Source organism: Cataglyphis hispanica, chromosome 22, assembly GCF_021464435.1.
Source record: "Cataglyphis hispanica isolate Lineage 1 chromosome 22, ULB_Chis1_1.0, whole genome shotgun sequence".
Taxonomy (NCBI): Eukaryota; Metazoa; Arthropoda; class Insecta; order Hymenoptera; family Formicidae; genus Cataglyphis; species Cataglyphis hispanica.
In genome coordinates this window covers 2,977,281-2,989,365 of record NC_065975.1, presented here as the reverse complement: position 1 = coordinate 2,989,365, position 12,085 = coordinate 2,977,281, and the positions used below count along the sequence as shown (strand labels likewise).

At 32.0% G+C, this 12,085-nt stretch overlaps 1 protein-coding gene across 2 annotated transcripts; it reads left to right on the top strand.

Annotated features, from left to right (window-relative positions):
* The first annotated feature begins 141 nt into the window (after positions 1-141).
* LOC126857668 (tyrosine-protein phosphatase non-receptor type 1) lies at positions 142-11,646 on the top strand. Of its 2 annotated transcripts, XM_050607316.1 has the most exons (9): positions 142-622; positions 2,298-2,459; positions 2,563-2,822; positions 2,963-3,188; positions 3,263-3,415; positions 3,618-3,795; positions 3,884-4,085; positions 4,172-4,282; positions 11,425-11,646. In XM_050607316.1, exons 1-9 carry the CDS (start codon positions 524-526, stop codon positions 11,519-11,521), a joined length of 1,488 nt encoding a protein of 495 aa, XP_050463273.1. In that variant the 5' UTR covers positions 142-523; the 3' UTR covers positions 11,522-11,646. The 2 variants fall into 2 exon arrangements, with proteins under 2 accessions (XP_050463273.1, XP_050463274.1); XM_050607317.1 differs by lacking the exon at positions 11,425-11,646 and having other exon boundaries at positions 4,172-10,501.
* Positions 11,647-12,085: the final 439 nt, after the last annotated feature.

The following is a 12,085-nucleotide window of genomic DNA, read 5'->3' as shown; positions in this document are numbered from 1 at the left end:
ATCATGCAATGAAGTAGCATTAAATTGACCAATGAAGAAGAAATCTTTGCTCCTTCTCTATCCTGATTGGTCAATTAAATACTACTTTATCCCACGGGTAGGATTGCCGAACGTATCTTTGCGCGTGCTACCTACGATGGACCATAGGTTACGTACGCAAGACACAAGTGCGTGTCCTCCGGGAAGAGAACATAGAACCGCTCTTTGAGTTGTGCGATTCTTTTTTGTCATCATTGTGCTTCCGTGGTTCGGCAACGCGGAAACTGCTATTTCGCCGACAAAACAATCGGCACATGGCACGTTAACTCGAGGTGACGTTAAATCGAGTGGCAGGAAAGCGAAAGGGATCGAAAGAGTGTACATATATATATATATATATGTGTGTATGTCCAACGCGCACGGCCCAGCCTCTTAACTGCGTGCGTGCATGCGTGCGTGCGTGCGTGCTTGCTTGCTTGCTTGTTTGCTTGCTTTTATTTCTACGTCCTGTTAGGAGCATCCAGGAAATTTAAGAGTCGTCAGGATGACCAGCAGTGAGCAAACACGCGAGCAAACAATCAGCAACGTCGAGACCGAGTATTACGAGATCAACTCCAAGGGCGCTTGGTCGACGCTTTTTCAGGTAAGAGAAGGAACGAGGGTGAAGAAAGGAAGGAAGGAAGGAAGAAGGGAAGAGAGAGAGAGAGAGAAAGAGAGGAATGCGTCGTTCTTCCGCTCGGCGACAACTCTTCCGCTGTCATTTCCGACGATTTTAATGGACAACGTTGCTCTCCGTTTGACACATCGTGCCGGCTACTCATCGCGCACTTCTTCGTCGCTCTCTTTCTCTCTTTTCCCTTCTCCCAGTCTCTCTCTCTCTCTCTCTCTCTCTATCACGTATACACTCGCTCTCCGCGAACTCTCGTGTCTTGCGTTATCGCTTTTCCGAGATCACTTTTTTCTCAGTCGCAAAATGTTCCTGTTATTGTGCATCGAGACTTGTAGCGACTTAAATGTAGAATATCACCGTGTTAAATCGTGACCGGTCTGCGGACTCGCTTCATTTTTACGTGAGAACGTTGCTGGTTCGAGAACCGCTAGATTGCGTATGAATAGGTAAAATTCCGTAGAAAATGAGGAATATTCAGGAATGTTCACACGCAAAAATTTATCGTACGCATTTTCTAAGGCAACGTTTAATCCGGCAATTTCGAATTGACCCTGTGATCTCATAACGAAAGTTTTATTTATATCCAACTTTTTTTTTGTTTTTGAATATACAATATATATACTTGCGTCTTTGACCTTTGCGATTTTTATATAATATATATAATATATTTGTGTTCTCGATTTATTCATTTAAATATTACATATCACAGTAGCCTTTAATATGCATTAGTATGATGTAGTGCGGCTGATCGAAATTGCTATTAAAATTCATTGGAAAAGCGTGACAATTGGCAACTGTCACACCTGACAAGCGGATTGACAATGTACGATTGTGCTCGGCGTATATACAAGTCGGCGTAATTGTGCTCGTCAAGGTCAAGAGTTTCCAACTCGGAAATATATGATTTCAGTATTTGTAATTAGCGATCGTACGCAATTTCTTCGAAACGAAGATGACGTGAGAAACTCGATGATATATGATACACTTGAATGTTATAATTATTCCGTTGAAGTCGTTATATCTTCCTTAATATCTCTTACTATTATGATTTCCTCTAGGCTCAATGAATTTTATCTCACATGATGTAATCTTTATCTGTGTCAGAAGTTTTACTTTTTATCAAAATCGTATCTCACAATAGCATATATGTATATATATATATATATAAATTTATATATAGAAAGTTATAATAGAAGTCTAAAATTTCTTATTTTTTTGCTTATTTTAATATAATGTGTCTAATTTATATGATTTATATTTAATTAGTTATTCTATTGCAAATCCTATTTGCAAATTTGTAAATCAATGATTTATTGACCTTCCAAGTCAGATTTCGATTTGTGATTGTATTATATATTTTTGGAGCAATTATATTTGGGTGAGAGATAGAAAGATAAGGTATATGATTGTGCTATTTAAATTAATTTATTTAGTCGTGGGATATACATGGAAAATTTAGATTAATAGTAAAAACTTTCAAAAATATGTGTACAGAAATCCATCTATGATATCAATTCATTATATATGATTTTCAAAATCTTTTATAGATTTTTAAATGTGAGATGATAAAAGATTATTTCTTTGTACATGTTTTATTTAATTTATCAATTTTTATCATTAATTACATGTGACTTTGAACATTTTTCAGCATATACGTAATGAATGTGGAAATTATGAGTATACATGCAATGAAGCAAGAAAACCACAGAACAAAATTCTGAATCGCTACAGGGATGTGGCACCATATGATCATACTAGAGTTATTCTTAAAAGAGGTGTATGTGATTATATACACGCCAATCTTATAAAAGTAAATATTAAATTATATAAAATATTATAAAATATATTTGTGTGATATAAAGAGCCAACAAATGATAATGTAATGTAAATGTATTATATCATTTGTTTGTTAGGTGGAACGTGCTAATAGGCAATATATTCTGACGCAAGGCCCTTTGTCAAATACTGCCGGCCACTTTTGGCTAATGGTATGGGAGCAAAATAGTAAAGCTGTATTGATGTTAAATAAGATAATCGAAAAGTATCAAATTAAATGTCATCAATATTGGCCTCTGGATGATTCAAAACCTATTATGACGTTTGAAGATGTTAATTTAGAGGTGGAATATGTCAGCAAAATAGAATCGTCAGACTACACTACTAGAACATTACGGTAAAGAAATACATGTACATATCATAAATTTTAAGTATCATAAACCATTCTCATCAAGCTTTGTTTTATAATTAATAATCATCCTTAATTCTTTTGCAAGCATTATTATAACATTTTCAATGTTTCTAACTTATCTATAGTATAACGGACTTGGAAACTGAAGATAGTAGAGAAATCTTACATTTTCATTATACCACTTGGCCAGACTTTGGAGTACCACAAAGTCCAACGGCCTTTTTACGTTTCTTGGCAGACGTTAGGCAATCAGGAGCATTAGATCAAAATGTTGGTCCACCTGTTGTTCATTGTTCCGCAGGAATAGGAAGATCAGGAACATTGTGCTTGGTTGATTCATGCTTAGTACTGGTATGTTAAATAGAACAAGCATTTTCTGGTCTGGATTTAACAATCATTAACAATCGCTAACTACTTGATTGCAGATCGAGAAAAATGGTTTAAACGCTGTGAATGTGCGCGAAGTATTATTGGAAATGAGAAAATCACGTATGGGTCTGATACAAACGTCGGAACAATTGCGTTTCTCGTATGCTGCCATCATTGAGGGAGCAAAACAATCGCCACTTGGCAACTCGGTAAGTAATTCATAGTAGCAGTAACATTATATAATACTTATATCTATACTTTATATATATTTCTTGCGAAACATATATATGATTTCATTAAACAATACTTTTTAAATAAGAGGATATTTATTTCAACTAAGATAACTTCGTATCTGGTTAAGCTACTATAATAAGATTTAATCACTGATTTTCACGAAATTTTATATTATAGAATACTGAAAACAACGAGATATTAAAGAATTATTATGAGAAGGTGAATAAAAACAACTCTTCGTTAGAAAAAGACGATGACCCTCCTCCTTTGCCTCCGAGAATAGCATCTTTGTCGCATAAAATGAGTGATATAAGCTCGGATGATGTAAGCTTGGATGATAATATAAGCTCGGATGGTACTTTTATCTTTTTCTATTTTTTTTTTATTTATAAAATTTTTTACATTAATAAAAAATAAATTGGCTTTTATAATGTCAATTACAGATGATTCAAGTACACCACCTGATAAGCCGTTACCGAGTGAACCACCGAATCACGCAGAATGGAACACGAAAGACACGGAGATTATATTCATAAATTGTACAACTGAACAAAGCAACAAAGATGTTTTGATACATGAGGAAACCTCTTTCAACGATATTGATAATTCTCTCCAGACAAACAATTCTCCGTCCAAATCAGACACGTAAGTAACACCTCTTAGCAATAGACGCGAATTATTTAAATATTTAATTTATTACGAAATGCATATAAGTTTTGTTTTCTGAACAGGAAAGGAGAAGTACGTCGGCGCAATCGGGAGAAAAACGAACGATTAGCGGCACAAGTGCGCGAGATGAAACGCCGACAGAAGGAAACGGAAGAATGGCAGAAGCTCAAGAGGTCATTATTTACGCCCCTTACAATAGGCATAGGAATTGGGATTGGTGGGGGTATCGTAGCGCTGTATTATTATCTGTATATGCGTAGCTAAATCTACCGTCTCGCGTTTAAGGATATCGTACATACCTATGTACGTACCTACATGTGGATTTTCAGCAACATTTGAATGACAGATCATCAAAAAAGGTTACTCTTAACACATGATATTCTCTAATGCAAGATTAGGTTTAGTTTTTCATAACCTGATCTTGGTTAAAATATCTTTGAGAGAATAATCGAAGAAGAGTGACCCACATTATAATTGCGCATTACCAGCGATATCGCAAACAATCTTGTTTTCACTATGGAAACAATAAGCGAAAACAAAAAACATTCAAAGAAAAAGAATATCGCTAAGAATTAACCAAAATAGTATATTGTTAGAGCACGCTGCTATGTTCGAGCAGTAATAATTGCAGAATCGGAAATCGACTAAGGCAGAAAAAGGAAATAGACTTTCGATTTGTATTTTTATATTGTGATTTATTCGACAAGTACCTAGAATGTTAGGACGTATCATATGTTCTCTTCACAATTTTTTTATTGTCCTTAAAACTACTATCAAGAAGCGAGTAGATTATTTGATATACGCGCTTACGGAAACGTTTTAATGAGAGCATAAGGAGTATATAGAAAGTTATTAGCTTTCTTCATGCTTTTTTTTCTAATTTCTCATAGATAAAAATATTTAGCCCAGAGATTTGCTCTAATTGTACAATAAACCATATATAATTATATATAATTATATGATTAGATTTACAATTCTGATTTATATTAATTCAGTCTTCTTATTCACACATTATAGCAATAATAATAAACTCATATAGCGTTACATATAACCATACTTAAAATTATGGTTATATAAAGTTAATATGAAAAGTCAGTTTTAATTTGAAAGACTATATTCTATATCTTTTGGAGGATGAGTGATATTGATTTCGTCATTTTCTGTAAGTAATACGTGAATGCACATTTTTATATTAGTACTCGATATTTTTCTTGTAATTCAATTAACATAATCGATAAGCAAGTAAGATGCAGATTAAATTTCTGCGATTTTTAATGAATCATTTCTAAATATGTGAATAATTAGGCTTATTATTAATAATATATTTCAGGGTATCAAAATCTTTCTGGTTCATCATCAGATAATTTCCAAATTAGATTGATATTTTTAAATTATAAAGTAATGAATTAAAAAAGCTAAAAAAGCTCGTAATGATAAACTTTTTAATTCATAGTAATGTTCATGTTGAAAAATGTGGGTTTAATTGATTTGGAAATCATTTAATTTCTTTAATAGCATTAAATAGAAGTACACTAATAATAGATCTAGAAAGAAATTGTTAAGAAGTTTTATTCTCTAGTTTCATAGATGTCTTTTTAATTATTTATTAATTGAAGTAGATTCTATTATGTCTTACAAAAACATTAATAAAAAAGTTTAGATTATACATATATATATTGATACTTTATAAACTGATTTTTCAAAGATATTTTTTACTTGATATGGTAATCTCACTTGAATTTTTTATTGTTGATCTATGAGTAAGATATATTTTCTTTCTTATTTGCGATCTTTTTATTTTATTTTTTTTTTTTTTTTGTTACAACAAAAATTTTATATTTGTATTTTGTAAATTAGTGCTGCTCTTTCTACTTGCAACTTTCGGCTAGATTTTGATTCATGCTTATTATTTCCGTACTTATTCATTCGTTGCAATGAGACGCTTGATGCGCGTATGTATTTACATATAATAATATTAACATATTACTATATATATGTGTATATATATATATATATATATATCATATATACATATATACATATATACATATATACATATATACATATATACATATATTGTTAATTATGCGCATCCAACATTTTGTTGCTAACGCGCGAGCAATAAGTGGAAATGTAGTAGAATCACGAAATCGAAAGTTACAAGTAACTAACAGCACTATTGTAAATTATCATCTAAGATGTCGTAACATTTGATCCAGCTATTCGTGTTAGAACTTGCTATTTATACGAATTCTATTATTTTACACGGTAATATAGAATTATAGAAATGATTATTTTACTCTGCAACAAAACATTCCTAATATATGGATATCAGCTTTAAATTTTTCTTACATTTTTAAATGAAATTATTTTGGACTTTAGAAACATGTGAAAAAATTGAATTACGTCATGTTTATCAAAAAATCCTCTCGTTATCACGTCCGATCATTATTATTTATTTATATCGTTAATTGAGTGACAAAGTAGATGTCATAAATTTCGAAATTACAAGAACGATAAATCTTTGCTAGCACAAAAAGAAAATAGACGCGGGAATATATTCTGTATACAGCAAAGTGTTGTTTCAAAGAATTATTAGTGATTTCTGTGTTATAGATTTTCATTTTCTTCGAGCATCGTTTTCGTGCATCTACTTCAATATTCGTATTAAGCTCCAAAAATTCGATAATGAAATTACAATAATCGATAAGAAACGAGGAAAAGTAAAAATCTTAGAAAATGTGTATTTCAGCTCATCGCCCAATAACATATATGTTACAAATTGTACGTTGGGCGTTGGATAAAGACTGAGTATGTCTAATGACTTCTAGAAAGATGAAAGGAGGAGGAAGTAAATGAACGGTAAAATAATGAGAGTTAAGCCCGCGTTTTCTTAAGTCGAGCTTTTATATAGATCATCCTGAGAGAAAGACTTGCCAGATCGTGTTCCATCCAAAGATGAAGCGTAATGAGAGAAGCGTATGCAGTTGCGATATCTTAAAACGCGCGTCAAAGCGTATTTTCTACTTTTGTACGTTACTGCCGTTGGAACACGATCTCCCAACGAGGTTTTAAACACGTCGGATTTGCGTATATTGACATGCTCTTCGCGTGATTATGGAACGGTACGCGGCAAAAGAAATAAAAAAAGAATTGAAATAGAAAACGAAAGAACAAACGAGCAAAAGTACTCCACGCGGAATTCAAGGGAATATGCAGTATTCTTTATTGTCAACAACACGTTTTAACTTTATGCACCTATAATATATAATAATATAATACTATTGTTATCTAATTTTTATCGAGATATTATTTATGTAAGTATATGTAAAACTTCAATCTCTCTTTCTCACTCTTTATCTCTTTCTGCAACGATCCGATCAAGCGGAAACGGTGCGATTAATTTCGCGAGTCGAGTTGAAATGTAATTTCGAGGATGACGCGGTTTCGAAATTCGCATTTATCAATCGCCGTTTTATGCCCGAGAAAGAGCGGAGAGAAATACGATCATAGACACTCATCTCCCCCGTTGTTGACGATCGCGCGAAGCTTCCGGAAGTGAGACATACGCTCACGAAAGTTCACAGATCACGAAGACACGGTGCTAATTGAAAGTTTCAAAACAAATGTGCGCTCCGAAGTGCATGCTTGCGTGTGTGTATGTGTGTATACGTGGATATGAGAAACGTGAAAAGCGCGCGTGAGAGAATGAATGCGTAGGGAGGATGGGAGCGGTCGTCGATGTTGATCGTGCAACTCAATCATTATTTGAGAAAATTGCGAGCGCAACTTTTGCTCATTATTATCGGAAATTGATTTCTTCATACAAAATATTTTCACACATACACACACATAGAATAGTGTATCTCTAATCTTTATTATATAATTTTATTAATTTTATGTCATTTTTACAAAAAGAAAAAAACATTATCTTTTTATCAATTATTAGGAATAATTTTTTTTTTCTTTTATGTACATGATATAATTTATTATTAGCCTCTGAAAGGTCTGACTGAGCTTCGCAATCAGCATCGGACAAGACACGAAAGAGCAGATCCGGCGACACATCCTTTTATATTACTCGTCGTGTGTACAATAGACATAAACGTTATAAAACAAAACAAGCAAAAAACACAGAAACATAGCTAAGTGCCTACTCGTACAAACAAGGGGAAGAAAGTGAAAACACAGCGATCGGTATAAATAAAGTAACGGTATCGATCTCTCCCCTTTTTGAAAGAGCATAGTCACCGTGGAGAAGCGAACCGTTCTTAATATATATCTGACAATATATAAGTAGATAATTATCTAGTAAATCTCTATCACACAGATCGTGTGATTTATTCGAAATGGTATTTTTTAAATGTTCTCATTATATTTTAAGTAATAATAAGATATCGTTCTCTTTTTTTAATTTTTCTCTATTCTTTTGCATATACAATTTTTATATAAATTTTATATAAATTGTTTTTGTAATCAAGAATTTAGTTTCTTTTTGGCAAATTTGTTTTTTAATCGAAAAAGATTAACATATTTCGATACAAATTTTAATAAAAATTTTATTAAATACAATTTTTCCCTATAATTTATCTTACTAAATTAGATATAATTAATTTATTTAGATTAGATTAACTTTTCTTGATATATGTATCGAGAAAGAAAGGCCATTTCGAATTAATCAATTTATCATAATTTCCGGATTGCCGAGCGTTCGTGCTTCAGGGTACATGCGTAAAATTGCGCGAGCAATGATTCTGAGCTTATATATCTCGAGTAGTAGTTTATGTTAAGAAATCGATTAAATGAGCGCGCTCAATTTTGCGCGAAAAAAGTTTGGATTTGAAACTCTTATCTCTTCAATTCAAAGCAATATATACGATTCGATCGATACGCTTGGCAGCCGGATTAATAATAATGGTAAGAATCAAGTGTATGCATTAGGCAGATGTAAGAATGGTAAGACAGGGAAAATTAATGATTCTTGATTCTCTCTCTTAGAAGCGCAATCAACTAGAAACATACACTTTGTAGATCACGCGATATCTTTTAGTCTACGTTATATACGACGGGGCCTTTTTACAGTTACACACTGACGATTAGCCATCGTCGAAATGCGAAAAGACGTGAATTTACCTCAAGATTAAAAAAATAGATAATTGTATGTGAACGTGCTTCGAAAGATTGAGACAAAAGTATGTGAGAGTAGAAAGAACTGGACGCTTATTCGATTAATCGGCTGTCTTTGAACAATTAGACATAAAACGAATGATTTTGCTCTAATTTTTTTAAAATTATATTTTATCAAACATTGCAGAATAAGTAAAAGAAAATCGGTAAAAAGAACAAAAATTCTGACAGAAAAATATAAATAATCTTTTTATTTTACTTGTGTGTATTAAAAGTATTTTGAACATTTGAGAAACAATGGTCGAATAATCGTATAGCATCGGCAAGGATAACATTTCTCTCTAGCCCATTCTGCATCCTGCAACTCGTACTGTAGTTAATTACATTTACGGTGTATCCTTGTAGGATTGTAGCGTTGAATGGTATTTTAATATATACAAGATTGGAATGTGCGCGGTAGAAAAAGGAAAACGGAAATTGGAAGCGTGTTTGAGAGAAAGAACTGGGCGAAGAAAAAAGAAAAATAATAGATGAAGAGAGAGGAGCGAAATACGCAACGACCAAAAGAAAGATTATTGAAAGACAATTGATCGCATAAGAGACTTTAAAAACTTTATCTGAAATTTTACTAACCACCAATAACTTTATTAAATTTCTTTTTTTTTTTTAATATAAAATTCTCATAATCTAATCTCGTCAGAGCTAATGACCACTCGTCATGAATGAGCGCATTTATCGAGAAGGCAAATTATCGAATATCATTTTAATTTTTAGAATTTATTTGCACACGTAATTAGCCAACAGGATGAAGTAATCTTTTTGTAAATGATATCGAATCGCTCTCTCTATCATCGTTTTGCTCCTTCGCCTGAATTTCAGGAGGAACGACAACTCACACGGTTAGGCATTGAACGATATTACGAAAGACTTGCATGCAATAAAATATTATTTATACAGAAATAAGAGAGCAAGATCGATGATCTAGCGAGCATACATATGTATCGGATCGAAATAATCACTTCTTACGAGATATACTTGGCAGATATTTTACGCAGCCGGAAGAAAAGCATTGTGAGAATAGAATAATTCGCATTGTAGATTTCATATCTTTTAATTTTGATTACGAGCCGGAAATACGTAATTCTTACAATATTATGCATTTGTCATCGTAAATTTTATTTTCGCAAAACATATTTTCTCTCTGTGGACAGTTGGGATTCTTGTACTATATGGATTCAGGTAATACAGATGTTTTTTACAAACCATCGATGCAATACTGTAGTGGATCCCAGACAATCACATGAAAAGACGTTTCAAACTATTTAATTGACTGATATTTTTTTGATTTTTATATTTGGCCCCACATAGAAAGAGATAGTTTATACTGAATTAAGATTATAGTGCGATGGATTGGAAATTATTTGTTAAATTAAGAAGGGATTTTATTTTATACTTTTTTAATTTTTTTTACGTCCGGCGTTTTATCAAAAAATTCGATGTTTACCAGGAGTCTTAAAAAAATCTTGATTTTTTATTAATAAAAATTTATACATATTTTACATTTCATTTGGATATATATATATTTTATTCATTAATAATATATTCGTTTTTTCTTTATATTAAAGATTGGCGACTCCTGGTACGCACATTATTTTTTAATTAGATTACACTTTTGACTGTCATTACTACAATAATAGCTGTACTAATATCAGTATATTTGAATATCATTTTTGGATTAAACACGAATCTCATTTTCGAAAATATACAAGTTGCCGATAACTGATGATAGTACATCTGTTGTTGATATCTTTCTCCATTGTAGAACCGATTAAATTGTTTATTTCGAAAATTCTGTAAATACAATATTAAAAGATTTATTTCAAAATATCGTCACATTTTAATAAAATTCACATTTTTGCAGAATTTTGCGAAGTTATATCATTTTCGAAATAAACGATTTGATTCGTGACCTTAATCCTGACCTATCGTAATTTTGAATCGAGAGTCGCATAAACCCTGGAATGTTTATACACACATTCAGCGATGCGAACCGTATATACAGCCGTATATTAAACTTATTACTTACAATTAGCGAAACTATTTCGAGCCTTATCATCTGTCGTCTTGTACTTAGCCTTTTCCGTCCAATGAAAGCCCGGAGAGATCCTTATCTGATGATTTCTTTCAGATCAAAAAAAACGAAAGTACGAATCAAGCGGCGAATCTGTGCACGAGGACGCCGAGTTCACGATGTAGATCGAAAGAACGAAAGATTCCTGCAATAATCTTTTGTTTTCGTGCCTTATCACGTTTTAAAACCAAGGGAACCAAGGGACGAACATAGAAATCTGTTTTAGTACAGTGGCAATGCTTGACAGAAAAATAAATCAGAATGTCTACACAAAAACCACACGACGTGTATTTGTTTCATATCGAATTCTCGAGTCCTAAATTATAAATTCAAGGGTGAGAGTCTCCCACAATTTTTATCCTCTTCCAATCTTTGACGATCTAGCACACGCTCGCACATACACACAAGCAAAAGATAAAATAAAATTGTTAGATAATTAATTTTAATAATATATTGCATTAAATATTAAATATTAATTTATTATATAAAATAAGAAACACAGAGAAAAGAAATATAATCTGAAATTATAAAAACTAAAAATCTAACAACACAAATGCATTCATTAAACTCTAATCTGGTTTCTTAAATAAATATATTTTATTACGAATTATGATAATTGATGAGAAAAAATAAATTGCTAAAAATAATTTTCTACATCATTATTATTATTATTATTTTATTTATTAAAAGATCAAATTGCATTTTTATTGCACTATTA